Source organism: Fukomys damarensis, unplaced genomic scaffold (assembly GCF_012274545.1).
Source record: "Fukomys damarensis isolate Sample0158 unplaced genomic scaffold, DMR_v1.0_HiC HiC_scaffold_19, whole genome shotgun sequence".
NCBI classification, from domain to species: domain Eukaryota; kingdom Metazoa; phylum Chordata; class Mammalia; order Rodentia; family Bathyergidae; genus Fukomys; species Fukomys damarensis.
Genome location: NW_022900931.1, coordinates 24,020,428 through 24,038,651, shown reverse-complemented (window position 1 = coordinate 24,038,651; position 18,224 = coordinate 24,020,428). Strand labels below are relative to the sequence as shown.

At 39.9% G+C, this 18,224-nt stretch overlaps 1 protein-coding gene and 1 pseudogene across 1 annotated transcript in view; both read left to right on the top strand.

Annotated features, from left to right (window-relative positions):
- LOC104875873 (taste receptor type 2 member 114-like) overlaps positions 1–17,969 on the top strand; it is a 27,293-nt gene extending 9,324 nt beyond the window's left edge. The window contains 4 exon segments of the mRNA XM_033765945.1: positions 8,104–8,384; positions 8,387–8,566; positions 8,569–8,671; positions 17,933–17,969. Of these exon segments, the coding sequence (XP_033621836.1) occupies positions 8,104–8,384; positions 8,387–8,566; positions 8,569–8,671; positions 17,933–17,969 (601 nt within the window).
- Positions 16,614–16,759, top strand: LOC117286992 (annotated as a pseudogene).
- Positions 17,970–18,224: the final 255 nt, after the last annotated feature.

The following is an 18,224-nucleotide window of genomic DNA, read 5'->3' as shown; positions in this document are numbered from 1 at the left end:
GGGTGGAGGGAGGGCAGGGACAAGGGGAAAAATGAGAATCAAGACCTATTATGTAAAGGTACAGAATCCCAATGATGAATGTAACTGTACTGTATACCTAGATTGTACCAATAACCTCAATTAAAAAAACAAATAAATAAAAAAATTTTTTAAAAAGATAATCCTTCATAGAACTTCTTTTCTGCAGGTGACAAAAAGTACACCAAGAGAATCCTTTAATTAATAAATATGGACTATAATTTTTTAAAAATTATGAATTATTATATGAGTTATACCAAAGAAGATTCAAGTAAATATACAAATAAGCTATGTATGAAGATTTAGAAGTATAAATTTATGAAATTCTTCATGTTATAATTTTATTAAAATGCCCTTCAAATTTTGACTTTGTTAGAAAATTTACCCCCCAAAATATAAATGAATACATAAAAACACTATAGCACATCAGGATGTATAAACATGAAGGAATCACACAGTATTTGGTTGGTTTTCCTTCCTTGATTCTTCCCTTCTTCCCTTTTTTGCTCCCTCTCTTTTTTCTTTTACTCTCCCTCTCTTTCTCCTTTTTCTGTCCCTGTTTCTCCTACTGTACCTTCCCATCTTTCCTTCCTTATTTTCCTTTTTCTTCCTCCCTCCCTGCCTGCCTGTTTTGTATTGAAAGGTGCTGTTATGGTTAATCTTTATCATTGACTCACTAGGCTTGATTGGCAAAGCACATTTCTAGGTGTGTGTGGGCTGACTGTCAGGGTGTGACCTTGAGGACTATGTCTGATCCTGGCTACATCTCTGGCTCTCCCTTGCTCACCCCACGCATGGTTCCCAGGAGGGGCAGTTTTCCTCCATTGTTCCCTTCTGCTGTGATATTTCTTCCCGAGAGCCAGCTGACCATGGACTGCAACCTCTGAAACTGTGAGGCTCAGGCATTTTGTCTCAGAAACACAGAGGTTACTAACCCAACCACTGCCATCTCTGAAGACAGATTAGAGAAATTTTACTCATTCATTTCATTTATGGTTGAACGTTGTAATTCATGAAAGGCCATCATATCCATTTTTAAAATTACATATTTATTGGAAATTATTTTAAGAATCACAGTCTTACTAACCTTTGCAAAATTCTCATGTGAGTGTGAAAATAATGCATCTATTCTCAGTTATATGTAGTTTTCTGTAAGTGTTGATTAGCTCAAAGTGTTTGTTTCAAAGTATTGTTCAAGTCTTCTACATCCTTATGGATATTTTATCGACTTTTTCATTAATTACTCTGAGAGGGTATCCTAGCCCATTTGTGTTGCTATAACAAGATACTTAGACTGGCTATTGTAATTTATAAGCAATAGATAATTATTTTCTTCTACTTCTGGAAGCTTGGAAGTCTAAAAGGAAGGCAGTGCCAGATTTGTTTTTTCAGGAACTTTGTTCTCTGCTTCATCTTCTGTTGTATCTCTGCAGCCCATTCTCTGGAATTGTGTCATTTACTGCACATGCTCTGTTTTGCATGTTCTGACCTATCAGTTTGAGTGTGTGCTGCCCATGAGAAGTCTCTGCCCACTTTTTGTCTATTATATTTTAACTAAGTGTCATCCACTGCCTGTTCCTAGGCCTTGTGAGATTCTCCTGTGTGATTAACCACAGGAGTAGTGCTAATGTAGATGGGGGAGGCTCTGCTTTTCTTGAAATCTCCATTTATTTATGTTTAAAATAAAGATAAAAAGAGCATCCATCTTAAAGGCTCATTGTGAAGTGTAAAGAGACAATGGTCATAAAGCATTTAGCATAGTGTTGGGAACATGACAAAGGCTCTATAAATGTTGGATTTCACTTTTAACTTTGGGACCAGTATATTGGTTTGCTAGTGGGTTTTGGGCTTCCTGCATTAAAAGGCAAACTCTGTGAATCACAAAAGTGTGGAGTCTACGTGCTGCTACATTCCCTCAGGGAGCAGAAAACAGCTTGGTATTTAGAAGCTCCAGAAATACTTTAGAAAAAAACAGGGAGTGGACATCATCGGTGAAATATGTGAAATGAAGGAACTATTCCTAAGGGTTCCTCATGTCCAAGGTGATCGACGTAGTTTGGATTTGTGCAGCAAGTAGCTGTGAGTATAAAAATACAACTTACATTTTAATTAAAAATTAAATTGATTTTTCACAATGTTGCTTCTATATGCTTTCTTTATATATATTTAAACTGGGATTATAAACAATATAAATTATGATGATTTAATAATGAAAGAGATGAAGTTCAGTACTGTTCTGCATGCTGTAGGTGAGTTTGACATGGCTACCTCTGAATTCTGCTTATTAAATGCAAAGTAATCTCAGAAGAACCAATGAAATCCATGAAACAGAAACTTTCATTTACATCTTAACAAACTAAATCAGCATTCGGCCTGGATGTGTATTTTCTAGGCTAGCTAAGTCTTATAGACTGGGGGATCTCAACAAAGGTATTTCTGATTCCAGCACCAGATCTTCCTGGGGCCTGTTTTTATTTAAAGAGAGTGAAGAGAATCATCACTCAGCCAATATATACCTCAATCTGCAGAAGGTGATCTAAAACAGACATGCCAAGTGCAGTGGAAATCTTCCTCTTTTTTGTTGCAACTATTGAGTCAGCACTGGGGGTTTAACATATTTCACTGATGATATACACTCCCTCGTTTTTTTTAAAAGTATTTCCCAAGCTTCTAAATACCATACTGTCTTCTGCTCCCTGAGGGAATGTTGCAGAGGCACAGCAATGCTCAACAACTAGGCCACACACGGAGAGGTCCAACAGGAGATTTTATTAGGGAAGGCAGGTTAGGGAGATAGGAGAGAGGGAAGAGAGAGAGACAGGAGAGAGAGAGACAGAAGAGAGAAGGAGAGAGTGAGGAACAAAGAAAGGAAGGTCCTTTCATTGGTTTTGGGCTGGGCTATTGTTTATTTATGAGGAGTGGGCTACTTTTAACCTATCGCAGGCCAGGTTGCCCTTTATGGGTTTGGTCCTGCAGAAACTTAGGTTTAACCTCTCCAGACTGCTGTGGCCTTAGGGGAGAGGGAAACTAAAAATAAGAGCATGAGGTCATTTTAAGAGACAAGAAGCACCAGGAAAATATAGCCTGTGATGGCAGCTTCAGGTCCCTAACATTTCCCCCTCTTTTGTTTAGATGGAGACAGCAGCCAGCACATATTATACACCAGGAAAAAGGGGCGGTGTGTCCATCTTCTGTAACTACTTCCTGCTGAGATGGGGGGGCGGGGACAAAGCTATCTAGTGGCAGGCTTGGGGCACAGCTGGCTGCATTGTCTTTATGAACATGGAATTGTTGACAACAGTAGCATTCCACTGTAATTGTTGGTAGGGCTCCCCGAGGAGAGTCCAAGCACACAGATCAGTTAGTGAGGGAGGAGAGATGGGTAGGAGATAATTTGTATGAGGCTGTGGACTGGGTTGGAGGGTTAATAGAACAAGTAAAAAGGTAAAGATTGTAATTTATTTGGGGTGAAGTCCAATAAAGTTTCTTGGAGCCAGTTGGCTATGCGTGTAACAGAACAAGGGTGGGGAGCAAACTAGAAAATATCAATCCAAAGATCATTTAGAAAATGTTCAAACCGAGATGAGATCTGAGCTATGGTTGGTTGGTTGGCTGCCATGTAAACATGGTGGTCTCGCTTAGGTCTCCAGCCTGAAGTATCAGCTGGTGATCCATCTGTTGCGAGACTTGAGTGGAGAGGCAGCTGACCTGTGTCTGAAGGAGGGCTGAGTTAGGCCAGGAGCGAGTCAAGGTGCACACCGAGGGCCTGTTGGCTCTGGTGAGATTTAGGAGAGAAAACAGGAGCAGGAGAGGAACCATTATTATCTCCAGCAATTGAGAATGGCAAAGAATGAGATTATGGGGTAATAGGCCAATATGAGTTAACACCTGGAAGTAAAATTATAGTTTGGAGGATCCACCACGGCCAATCCCATCCCAAGGATGAGTCCCAGAAGTACTAATATAAGAAGACTTAGGATATCAGTGGGTGTTGTAGTGTGAAATGTGTCACAATACCCCATGAGAGGATGAGGGGGTAAACAGGTTGGCTTATCTGACTCAGGACTGGATGATGGTGAAGGATCCTGGGCAAACAGGTCTTCTGGAATCCGAGTAAGTTTGACCTTCAGAGGTCCCTGAAGGAGGAGGTGGCTGAATAGTGTAGATGAAGTCCTGTGGATATGGCTGGGAGAGGAGCATGAAGATATGGTTTAACAAGAGAGTAATGGAACCATCCTGGAAGGGACTTAAGTTTAAAATGTTGAAAGCATATATGGAGTCTGTATATATTGTAAGCCTTTTTTTTTAGGCCAGAGTAAAAGCACGAGTAAGAGTGATAACTTTTGCCTGTTGGTTGGTTGTCTGGGAAGGCAGTGGTCACTGCTCAATAATTTTAGACACATAGAGGTAAAAGGGACACGAATGATCAGGTAAGTGTAAAGCAGGAGCCTCTTAATAGGCAGGATTTGAGATGGGCAAAGGGAGTGGCTATTGAGGAATTTACCAGTTTATGGGGTCTTCCTTAGAGGCCTCATAGAGGGAGGCTATTAGAAGGGAATAATTTGGGATCTAAGACCTAAGGTATCCAAGCCCAGGAAGGAGAGAAGTTTTTGTTTAGTTGAAGGCATTAGAATGTATGAGAGGAGCCGTTTTCTATCAACAGTAATAGATTTGAAGCCAGGTGATAGAGACACTCCTAAGTACATGACCTGTTGTTTAAAGAGCTGAACTTTGGTTGGCAAGACTCGGTATCCCTTTTCTGAAATGAAATTTAAAAGCATATTAAGTATCTTGTTGGAGTACAGTTAACAAAGGAGTGCAGAGAAGATCCTCTATATATTGGGTACATTGTGATCTTGAAGCTGGAGAAGAGACAGATCGTGAGCTAGGATTTGGCCAAACACATGGGGGCTATCTTGAAACCCTAGAGGTAGGACAGTCCAGGTTAGCCAGTCAAAGGATTAGTCCAAGTAAAGGCAAAAAGATCTTGGGAATCTGCATATAAAGGAATGGAGAAGAAGGCATCTTTTAAATCTAGGACTGAGAAATGAGTAGTATTGGATGGACTAGAAGACAAGAGCGTATATGGATTGGGGACAACAGGGTGGATTGGAATAACAGCTGAATTAATGATTCGGAGATCCTGAACTAGTCTATATGTCCCATTTAGGCTTTTTGACTGCTAAGATGGGTGTATTTTATGGGGAATTGGCAGGCCTCAAAAATACCTTTCTTAATAAACTTTTGATGATCGGAGCCAGTGCTTTTAAACTAGAACAAGGGAGGGGGTACTGAGCCTGAGTTGGAAAATATGTAGGGTTTTTAAGGAAAATCTTAACTGGAGAGCATTTGGCCACTGATGGGGATTGAATATCCCATGCGTAGGGATGTACTAGGGCAGGGTTAATGGGCCATTTGGATGGTGGAGTCCGGGGTTTGATAGCCTGTGATAAAAAAAGGCAAAGGGAAGACATCGGAGTGCTGGTGGGGTCCCGTATCATGAAATGCATGGAGGTGCCAATTTTGGATTGGTTGTCACAACTCAATAAGGGAATGGGACAGGAAGGGAGCACTAGGAAGGAATGAAGAAATGAAAAATTGCCAATTGTGCATGACAGGAGAGGAGTCTGTTGAGGGCATTGTTTTTTACCTTCTACCCCAACAATAGAGGTCTGAGACAGAGAGGTGGGCCCCTAATATTTTCAAAGTGCAGAAAAACTGGCACTGGTGTCGATTAAAAAGGCGATCGTCCTACCTGCCACAATGACAGTCACCCTGGGCTCTTGAGTGGTAGTCCACATTGGGCCAGATAGGCCAGGGCCTTTTCATAGATCCTCTGCCACTGTGAGACCGATGGGGTCATTTGGGGGAATGGTGGGGATGGCGGCCTGATGACAGGTGGACATCAGGGGCCAGTCAAAATCCCAATGTCCCCTCTGTTTGCACTTAGGGCAGGGTTTTGAGGGTGAATAGATAAGATTGTTTCACTCCTTGTGTGCCCTGGAAGGAATGCTTTGAAAACCTTGGGACATTCTGTAAGCATCTGTTAACCATCAACACGTGACTGCCAAGTACCTGACTGCTGACCACCAGCGTAGACCAGCAGACCATTAACCTTTGTCCCCTGCCTACATGCTTTGAGTATAGATCCCCCACCCTGCCTATCCTCTTAAAAAAACAGTAAGCCCCTGAGCTGATGCCTCTCTGAGCTGCTTGGCTCTGGGAGTGCCATCTGGCCAGACTAATAAAGGTCTCTTCCCTTTCCAATGTGTCTGGTGTGCTCCTTTCCGGGTGAATCTCGTGGCTGTCGAGCTCTTCGGAGAGGTAAAATCGAGGTCTTTGGAGTGGTAGTAAGGCCTTAGGTCTTACAGTTGTTCTGAACTTTTTGATGAAAGTCGCAGGATTAGCTGTGAAGAATGAGGGTAGATTTGGAGCGGGTGAGAGGAGGTGTCAGCACGGAAGGGTGGAGAGGAGGAAGGTGCGGTAGGGATGGGGGGGAGTGGGAGGAGAGGAGAAGGAGGCTGGAGGAGGAGGTTAAGGGCTGGGCCTGGATTCTGAGATGAGGAGGAGGCAGCCTGATTGTTCTGGTCTGAGGAGTTGAAACAAAGAGTAGTAGAAGCAGAGATATCCTGAGCCACTAAAAGTTTGGGGAGGGGAGGCTGCTGTTGAGTCAGAGAACAAAGAGAGTGCTGGCTGAGGAGATAAGAGAAGCCCTGAACATATGGAATCTCTGACCGTTTCCCTTGATGCTCAGAGAAGTTATGAAGGTCCTGGAATCAGACCAGGTTCTAGGGAGCCGTTAGGCGGCCACACATTTTGGTTATCTAATTTATATTGAGGCCAGATTTGAGTGGATAGGAATATTAGCCATTCAAGTTTTAGGTTTAAGCCCTCCATATTTCAGAGCAAGCACCCCAAGGGGAGTCCACAGGTGTGGAAGATCCGGAGCCCATATGACAAGGAATGAGACAATGGAGGTGAAGTCCGAGTCCCAAGACATCTCTTGAGATTTGGAAGTCACTGGTTTGGCTTCTAGATTCTGAATCTAGAAATGGAGACCCAGACTCCAGATGGGGAAGTCTCTATCATAAGGAGGGGGTCTGAAATGGAGGGCCGTACCACCTTCTCGAGGCATCCCAAGAGAGGTGGGGGCAGAACGGACAAGTCCCAGACTTGTCCCCATGAGTCTCCCGGAGGCTCGCAATGGATGGAAGATGTGAGGCCTGGTACCTGGCATTCACACCTTGGATGGAAGTCTCTCTCCTGGACACCTGAGTCCAAGTACCCCCACACTCTAGACCACCATGTGGGGACTTACCCAAAAGTCTGGGGGTGATGGAATCAACGTGCCAGTGTTGTTTGCAGGGGTGGCATCAGGGAATATGGTCGCGGATGTGGGGTAGGCCGGTTGGAGCATCACAGTCTTGGGTTTCAGGCCTCTGACCCTAAGTCAGGGCACCGGCAATCCCAGATCCCACTTCTGACACGAATGTAGAGGCACAGTGATGCTCAACAAGTAGGCCACACACCGAGAGGTCCGACAGGAGATTTTATTAGGGAAGGCAGGTTAGGGAGAGAGGAGAGAAGGAAGAGAGAGAGAGAGGAGAAAGGAGAGAGACAGGAGAGAGGAGAGAGAGGAACAAAGAAAGGAAGGTCCTTTCATTGGTTTTGGGCTGGGCTATTGTCTATTTATGAGGAGTGGGCTACTTTTAACCTATCACAGGCCAGCTTGCCCTCTCCAGACCACTGTGGCCTTTTGGGGGAGTGAAACTAAAGATAAGAGCATGAGGTCATTTAAAGAGGCAAGAAGCACCAGGAAAATGTAGCCTGTGATAGCAGCGTCAGGTCCCTAGCAAATGTAGTAGCAGATAGACTCAACACTTTTGCGATTTGTGGAGGAGTTTGCCTTTTTTGTTGTTGTTGTTTTTAATGGTACTGGGGATTGAATTTGGGCCCTTACACAGGAGGTGGAACCACTGAGCCAAATCCCTGGTCCGGCAGTGTGCATTTTAATGCAGGAAGCCCAAAACACTTGTAAACACTTGTGTATTGACTGTGTCACAAAAAAGAAACCCTCTCTGATTGCTTCATTCTCACTGGCTTAGCTATTTGCAGAATTTGTGTGATATGGTTCATAATTTCAGGTGGATATGTAAGGGTATTCTCTCCAGATAGGTATCTCTTTGGTAACTTTCTTGACTGTGTTTTTTACCTTTGGGCAATTTTCAATCATTTGAACACCACATTTGCTACCAGCCTCAGCATCTTTTTCTATTTCCTGAAGATAGCAAAATTTTCTCACTCCATCTTTCTCTGGTTGAAGAGAACAATCAATACTGTTTTCACCCTTCTGATGGGCTGTCATTTAGATTTCATTCTCTACAACTTGTGAAGGTAACTAATGATTACAAAATGAAATACAGAAACACATCTTGGCAGCTCCACATACATAGCGGAGAGTTCTTATTGGCCATGTTTCCTGAATCTGGAGTCTTCTTTACAGTATCTGTAATCACATGTTTTCTGATGATCGTTTCTCTTTGGAGACATCAAGGCAGGTGCATTTGAACCTCACAGAATTCAGAGAAGTCAACACAGAAGCTCATGTGAAAGCAATGCAAGTTTTACAATCTTCTATCACTCCTTATGCTTTGTATTTTTTTTTTCTTTTTTGTACTGGAGATCGAACTCAAGTCCTTGAGCTTTCGAGGCAGGCGGTGGAACCACTGAGCTAAATCTCTGGCCCCTTAATGTACTTTTGTGTTGCTGTATGTTTGATGTGGTAGCAGTAGTCATAGTAATTGATGTAGCACTGTGAGAAATACTTAGGGAAGATACCTGGAAGAGGGGGATCGCAGCATTGATGAATTAATCCAGAGATCTGACGTGCAGCAAAGTCATGAATCCAGAGTTGAGTAATGAATCAGTAAAGTACAAATCCAAAAGATCCAACATGATCCCTGGCCAAGGGGTGAAAGATTGTACGTAGGACAGAATCTGTGTGAAGTATGAAATGCTCAGCTCTGGGATTTCACACAAACACACACACTTGCAGTCACAGACATATTACAAATCTGATTCTGAAAGTACATTTTATGTTCAACTGAGGACATAAGCTCAGTAACTTATTTTGGCAGCTTCTAAAAGTCTGCTGATAGGTGCACAGTCTCGTGCCTAGAATGTTGCTAAAGATAAGAACTTACTCCATTTTCTTCACGAGGTTTCCAAACAAATATTTTGATATTTTTAAGCCAATACATTTGGGATGTACTGTAAATTTTAATAGAGGTTTGGAATAAAAGGGAAAATGAAAGACTGAGATGTGATATGTACGTGTATCGATTCCTATGATGAATGTGTTCACTATGTGTCCCAAACATGTACAGTACTGATAATTTTATTAAATTAAACTTTAGAGAGCAACTGCTTCTGGCACAGTTACTAGACACCTGAGCTGGAGTATCAGCACTGTGGTTCTTGACGTACGAACATAGCACAGTTATTGCATGACTTAACCAGTGAAACAGAGGACACATCTTGGTCAATACTGCGTATTATTGTTTAAGTTTGTTTAATCAGTAGTAATAATGCTTAACATTGGCTTAAAGGTAAAATTTCTAAAAATGTTAAAATGCCATTCTGTGTTTATTTCCATTATTTCGAATATGTACTGTTACATTCAATGACAAGCTCCAGTATGTCCAAATAAAACAAAATATGGTTTGCTTTCTTTGTGTACAATTATGTGTATACTATTCTTTATAATAACATATCTGCAAAATATGTTTATTTTTTAAAAATTTAAAGCATGTATTTTCACTACTCAGTTGAAATAGAGCAATTTTACATGTTTATCAAGGTTTTACTTTCAAAATGTCGCTTTCTAGTTCTCTCTCTTCCCCATACCTCAAACTGATGTTTCCTATCTTTAACAACAACAACAAAGAAGAGTTATGTTTTGATGGGGTTTTCTGTGTACTGAGGCTACTTTTAGCTACAAAGCTAAACACGGTAAGAAACCCCTGTCTTAACCAGAGGTCTCCGATTCCCATTTACAGATAATATTACAATTCAGAATCTACCTTCCTTTCTTTATTTCATGTTTACAGTTAATCCCTCCTTTCTTTTTCATTTTGTATAAATATTAATGAAAAATTGTCATTGATAAAATAAAACTTGCACTGACATATATTCTCTAAAATACATGTTGAATCTTTCTTTTCCCAAATACTGTATCATATGGCCCATGCCTCTGACTTTGTTTCTTAGGTAAAGTAAATACATGTACAACTTACATTAAGAGTAAAATCAGTATTCTTCTTCTTATCTTAGAAACTAGAACAAATCAAAGAAGAAAATAAAAATATGGGTGAGGAAATGTATACCATATGCTGACTCATAAGATAAATGTAAGAACTGTCCACAGCAGTTTCAATCAGACAAAAATTGAGTAAAATGAAATGCTAAAAAAAAAAAAGGAAGGGAAGCAAGACTGTGACAGGGAGTCTACAATCTCCAAAAGCAACATTTAAAATGCTCCTCATGGTGTGAGAAACACACTCAAGTGCAGCTCAGCAGAGCTGATGTGCAAAACCCCACTAAACCTCATTTGGCTGAGGTAAAGGAAGGCAGATATTCAAAATATCATTTAAATCGCTTCTATTTGTGGAACCCGGACTGCATAGGAAGAAGTAGAAAAAATGGGGAGCCTTTGGCTCATGAAAACTATACAGAAAATATTCAACTAGCTATTCCAAGCCATGCAGCTCATTAAATTATTGTATTGTCATACCATATAGTAAATAGATAAATATAAAAAGAAGACAAATTAATCTGAAGGTTGGGATATTAACAAAGGTCACACACAAGAGGAGTATTGATTCAGTGCAGACGAGAACTGTGACCAAAGCTTACTATAAATCTTTTGAAAGCAATGAAGCATTCATCTATATGAAAAAATATAAAAAAGCTATAAATCAAGAACTCATCTAAAAACTCAAGGAAAAAAAAAGAGAAAAGAACAAAACTGTCCCAGAAACAATAATCACTGTGCAACACCTCCATAAATACAGTGAAAAATGTAGCAAGTGAAATGTACACTAGAAGTCAGACAAGCAAATGAAATGAAGTGGAATTAAAAGAACTCAAGAGAGGGCTGGGGATTTAGCTCAGTGGTTCCGCTGCCTGCCTCACAAGCAAGGACCTGATCAAGCAAATGAAATGAAGTGGAATTAAAAGAACTCAAGAGAGGGCTGGGGATTTAGCTCAGTGGTTCCGCTGCCTGCCTCACAAGCACAAGGACCTGAGTTTGATCCCCAGTACCAAAAAAACAAACAAAAAAACTGAAAATGAAAACAAAAGAACTCAAGATATTTAAGCAAAAATACTGACTGTCTAAAATAGGTATATCTGTAGATTAAGTACCAAAAGCAGAAAAGTAAAATAATTGAGAATGACACACGTACAAGTATATAATTCAATAAATAATTAAGAAAATAATAAAACATTTGAACAGAGTATATTTTAACATACCACATGACCAGGCACAACAGACTCAGAAGAGTCACTAATGGGACAAATATAAACAAAATAATCTTTTGGTAAAGTTAGAAAAAAAGGTTGAGTCATCCATAAAAGCATAAAAATATAGCTAATCTCAGATTTTGCCATAGGAACATATGTTGTACATTTGTTGCTTATTATTTATTCCACTACAAAAAATGAAATTTTTTAATCTTTAAGAAAATAAAATGTAACCAAAGAATATTATGTTCAATCAAACTGTCCATTGAATATAAAGGTTTCACACAAAAGCTCTAAGAAATGCAAGAACTCAAACTTTTCTCAAGAAAATGATTTTGAGTTACCCCGGATGAAAAGCATTAGAAATTCATATTGGAAGAATTGCCATCAACCTTTGTGTATACATATCTGATTATAGAACACCAGTACTAACAACGATTAATACTAGCACTAATTAATACTAGTACCACTGTGGTACTCAGGGAGACAAAACTAAATATGTGTTTTTTAGGGGCAAGGAGAGTGTAGTAATGATTCAGTCTGTAAAAACTGTAACAGTTAGACAGGGAGTGAGACCTAAAATGTGTTTACTGCTTATACCTACAATCTATGACAACCTGAAATCTAAGGTTTAATTTAAATAGGACATATCAAGTATCCCAGGTATGTGTGCAGACGTGTGTCTAGTATTCAGCATGTGTATGTGCAAATATGTATTAATGAAAGATAAAAAGTGAAAACATTCAACTAAAAAAAAAAAAAACAGCAAAAGAAAAACAAAATATACCAAAAGGAAACACAAATAATGAATAGAGAAAAAAGTAAATTCTGAAATTTATGAATTAGCACACTTTTGTTAGAGATTAAAAATTGAAATTAGAAAGGAACTAATCTAACAAAGGATACAAGTGAAATGGGGAAAACATTTTAGAAGTAGGAAAATCTCTTTATTATCAAACTCTAGAAGAAATGCATAGAAAACACAGCCTGATTTCCATAAAGTAATGAGATCATTGCTAAGGAACCAATAAAGAAAGTTCCAGGTTCAGAAGAAAAACAAATTCTATCAGAACTTTAAAGAAATGATAATGCCAATATGACTTAAACTGTTCAAGAGTATAATAAAAGAAAAAAAACTCTAAAAAGCTTTTCTGAAGTTTTATATTGATATTAGAACCTGACCAAACTGAAGAAAGAGAAAGAAAGAAAGAAAGAAAGAAAGAAAGAAAGAAAGAAAGAAAGACAGAAAGAATACTTTCCAAACTTCTTTGCTTTAGGATATAAATATTAACATAGAATTATAAAAAGTATACCAATAAAATTAATTTTTAAAATGATCTCAGGAAATTAAAAAGTAAAATAAAATTGTAACTAAAACATTAGCAAGCAGAACTAGCAGCAGTTTTCTTTAAATAATAGTGCAGCAAAACTAAGCAGACTTTGTTATTGGAGCAGAAAAAAAAAAAAACAAACCTTAGTATTAGAAAATGTATCCCAAGAAATTGACTATAAGTCCAAAGGACTAAAGAATTGTATCTGTCAAATTTTTAAAAAGAAATAAAAAAATAGAGAGAAGAGAGAGCTTACAGTGAGAAAGCTTGTACAAATCTAAGAAATCAGATCTATTCTCATTTGCATCTTATAGCCTTTCAATCACTGCTCAAAAAGGAAATTAATGGCCTCGGTCAGGAAAGTCTTTGGGCAGTTTGGGCCTCAGCAGAACCCAATGTCTTCCTGACCTGGGTCACAGTCGCCCAAGAGGAAAGGTACCCATGACAGCAGCAGGACCTCACTGCTCTCCGCTACCCAGCACGGTCGATTCATCATCAGTGATATTCAAAGTCAGGCCCCTCTGCCATCTTGCCAAGTACAGCAGAGACCGTGTGTATGAGTTCGATTGCTGGACGCGGGGTAGGGAGCCACTGTACCTGTCATTGCATTGGCTGACTCAGGAGAGGGCCGTCTCCTTCGTTGACATCATCTTCATCACCTTGGCCATCTCCAGAATCTGCTTGTCGCACGAAGTCTGTAGATGGCTCCAAGCTGCTGCCCTCTCCAGACAGGTGACCTCATTGTAGAAATGCTGGGGAGTAGACGCATCCGACTACTAATGGAGCAGTCGTGCAACAGGGCAAGCCTTTGCTCCCCGCTCTAGTGTTCTTTCCATAAAATGTGCGGCTCCAGAAATGTAGCCATTTGTGCTGCACAGTGTTCCTTCCCAATGTATTACAGTGCTCTGTAACTGTTTCAGGTGTATTCCTACCAGATGTTTCAGGAATGTTCTGTTAAGTCCGCCCCTCCGCTGCAGTGAGCATGCTTGTCCAGCGTGTGGGCCGGCCCACTGCACCGCAGATCTCTACGTAAGGCTGCTTCCTCTTCAACTCAGGGCTCAGACTTTGGAGTGAGCCAAACTCCTCCGAGCTGGCCGGCTAATAAAGGTTTTCTCCATCTCATCGAGTAATTTTCAGAGTTAGAGTCATCACATTGCTGGAGCTGAAAGCCCCTGCACTGTGGCACTTTGAGCTGTATCAGTGGGCTGTGACCCCGCTATTCCAGCTCTCCACAACACTGCCATCTGCACTGCCTGGGTGAGGCAGGGAAAGATCTCCTCAGTTGACCACATCCTCGCCAGTTTGGCGGTTTCCAGAATTTGCTTGATTTGTCCAGGGGTATAAGTGGCATAACTGCAGTGTGTACCCAGGTGTAGGTGGAAACCATAAACTAACTGTAATCCTTTGTGGCCTCTGAAAATCCCCCAGATAGTTAAGAATGTGGTTTTGCCACCTGTGCTAATGTGTGTTTCCTCAAAGCAGCCCATTTTCCCCACCTACTTTTTCTCTGGCTGCCCAGAGCTCCAAGTAGTTCACTGGACCCTGCTGGATGCTTCGCCATTTCCTTAGTGGTCAGTCTGATACTAGCAGTTGTTCTGAGTGGTGACAGTAGGTTTTACCACTCATAAAATTGCAAAACATGAAAAGAAACATCACTGAAATGCTCCATGCGAGTTAAGTCAGATACTTTGAGGCACTGACTCTATTTAGCCTGTTTGCAATGTTTCCATTAATAGTGTCATTGACTGTCTTACTTTTTATTCCACCCCCTGGCAACGTATGAAGCAGATGAAGTAAGGCTACAGTTTGTAGAGACCAGAGCGTGCAGAGGCCCAGGTGAAAGCCATGAAAATTGTGCCATTGTTTCTCTTGTTCTTTTTTTGTTTTGTTTAGTACTGGAGATCAAATTCAGAACCTTGAGCTAGCGAGGCAGGCAGCAGCACCACTGAGCTAAATATCCGGCTCCTCTCTTGTTCTTTATTATTTGCTGTGTATTTTCTCTGTTGGGCACAATTAGTTCTCTTATACCAGAACAAAAGTTAGAGTTCTTCAGGGACTGCAGCAATTCTCTATCACTTGGGACACAGAGCGTCACTCTGTAATTTAGGCTGTCCTCAAACTCTGTAGCCCAGGCTGGCCTCAAACTTATGGCGATCCTCTTGCCTCAGCTTCCTGAGTGCTGGGCTTACAAGTGTGCACCATCATGCCCAGCACTTATTTTATGGGAAATAATTAACTGGGACTGACATCTGTCAAGATGTGGGACATGTAGGAAACTAATTTGCATGAAGAGAAACCTTTGCATTTATGTAAGTAGACTTTAAAAGAAAATCTTATTTTCTAATAAAATGTGTAATTTTTCCCCTCAGGATTCTGAGGCAGGAGACTCTCTTAAACCTTGGGGTTCAAAGCCAGCCTGAACAACATAGTAAAACCACGTCTCAAAGGAAAACTTTTGTCTAATATGTCCATTCTTTTTATCCTATTTAATTTTTATTTTAGATACATATCCTTCAGCGTTATCAGGACTTATTAGCAAACTAATGAATGCATCCTTTACATCTGTTGAGCCTCCAGCACAATCACTTTCCTTTCCTTTTTCTTTTAGTACATCAGATCTCACATATCTCTGCTTCTTTACTCATGACAAAATGTTAGGCATGCGATGCCTCGTTAACTTTGCCTTCCTGCCTCATTGTCTTTGTTCTATGGTGATCTGTATCTGTGCCACACTTACAGGTTTCTCTTTTTCTTCAGTCTTAAATTTTCATTGCTGCCCCTTAGCTGTGCTCCCTATCAGCTGGTAGGAATAGAATCCACACATACCTATCTCCTCTTAAGATGCATCCCCGAGTGTTCCTCACGGTCCAGAAACGTGAATAAGCATAACAAATACCGGCCAGATTGTTTCACTCCAGTTTCTGTAATAAGACAAGCAAGAATTTCCACTCAGCCAGGCATGGTGGTGCTGGCCTGTAATCCCAGTACTTGGGAGGCTGAGGCAGGAGAATTGTCAATAGTTTGAGGCCAACCTGGGCTACATAGTGAGTTCGAGGCCACCCTGAACTACATAGCGAGACTCTCTCTCAAAAAAATTCTACTCAGCACTTAATTGGAAAGAAATTAATATATGCTATGGAATAACACACACTGTTACCCCCTCCAATCCCCTGGTACTGTATGTCCATAACACAACAGAATAAATCACCAAAAAAAAAAAAAAAGGAAGAAAAGCAGGAAGGGAGGAAGGTAATCATTAATAGCAAGGATTTTACTTTGCAAGTCGAATTCTTCCTCATTAGAATATTACTGAAACATTTGGTTTACCGTGCTTGAGGTCATTACCATTCTACTCTGGTTGGACATTTTTGCCCTTACGCCTGCCATGTTCTAGGTCTAACACTAGTATATTTCAATCTACTCATTTCCTTGTCTTGTAACTGAAATATTAACCGCCAAATATTTTTAATTGTTTTGCTTTATGTAAAATTCACTCTTTAAAATGCTTTTACTTGTAGCCCTAAGTATAAATTTCACCAAGTACATTTTTAACATACTAAATGCTTACATTGCTATTTACTGTCCACAGCAAGAAAATTCATATCCTTTTGATGGATTATAATAATATGTTTTATAAAACACTCTATGCGTGGGTATTTTGGGGCTGGTTTGTATTTCATTGAATGTTTTATAGAATTAGTACTTCTGATGGAGTTTCACTCATTAATCTGAAGCTTCTTCATCGCTTCTCGGCCTTTTGGCTAAGATCAAGTGTAGTATCTGAAGCTTCTTCTGCATGTTTTGTTTTACCTACTTCAATTTGTTCAAGAAGCTCCTAAAACTACTATTAGTGGGTTTTGAAGTTCTAGACATACAATAAAATGCTTTCTCATAACAACAACACTCATGTAACTATATAACACTAGCATGCAGAAAATTTATACTTATTTGAAAAATGAAACAGAATTTAAAAATTATTCTAAAAACTATTTTGGTGAAAGCATGATCATAGTTACTATGAGCATTTTAATAATACGTTGTACTATGGGGCAGAATTCATGTGCCCGAGTCAGGCACAATTCCCCAGGTCAGCAGAAAGCTGTCACCTATGAACATGGCCAAGGATAGTGCAAAAACCAGGTGGCATTTGGGAGTGAACATTTCTTCATAAGGAAAGAGGAGAGACAACATGCATTTCCAGAAAGGTCTGAGTACCCAAGAAGTATTCGACAGAAACTTTACATAATAAAGTGTTTGTCAGTAACTCTCAAAGAAACTCTCAAAATAAGAGTCTGTAGAAAGTGGAAAATTTAATCATTCTAAATATTTAGATGCAGTTTTGTACAGAGGATCATGAAGTTGTGCCATAAAAGAAGTTTTTACATTTGTTTTCCCCGTAGAAGCCAGTACTCTCAAAAACATCTCAGCTTTTTATTTATTTAACTTTATTAAGATATGATTTCAAAGTTATTCATGTTTATGTGTATACTTTGATGAGTTTGGACATATGAAAAAATGATACCATCACCACAGTCAAGGTAAGGGACATTTAGTACCACCCAGTTTCCTTGACAACATTTTAAGTGACAAGGAAAACCCTAAATGTAACCAGTGACTGTTTTTATCATGGCTTCCTTTATCAGAAAACGTCACCCAATCAGTATGGCATGCAAAACTTGAAGACACTGTTCCGTGTAATGTTCATCAAAATCACCTAGATAGTGAGGAACAAAGCTATCTATATCTTGCATTAATCCTTTAGGTTTCCTGAAAATATGTAACTCTGGATGTGAACCCAAACTTTAGATTCTTTACGAATACTATGGTCCTCCTATAACATGAAGATTCTTTCAAAATTTAAATTTTTGCCAATTTTCTAATTGCAAGCAGATTCCCATGGTTCAGCTTTGCCAGATACAGTGTAGGACACTTGATTACATTTAGCTTCGGTGTTTTTGGAAAGTTCTGGTCGCATGTAACTTGAGATGTACACTAAAAAATTGCCCATTATTTATCTAAAATGCAGGTGTGACTGGGTGTCTTGTGTCTTTATTTGCTAGATCTATTGAGGGTCCTAGTAGGCGTGAAAATTTGTAAAACTCAGCCTCTGAAAGAGAGGGCAGTTCCATGTAAGGATATTGCCCCAATTTGCATCTTAGCAAACATTAGCTCAGCCTGAATTGACTATATGTGGAAAAGAGCAACCTCCTGAGAACAAACTGCTGTAACTGCACCTACAGTGTCCAGGCTATGGACTGCCAAGCACTGCATTTGTCAAGACTAATTAGGACTTAATGAAAACAGCTACAATCATCCTTAATCATTAGAGTCTTCATCACAAGACAGACTACA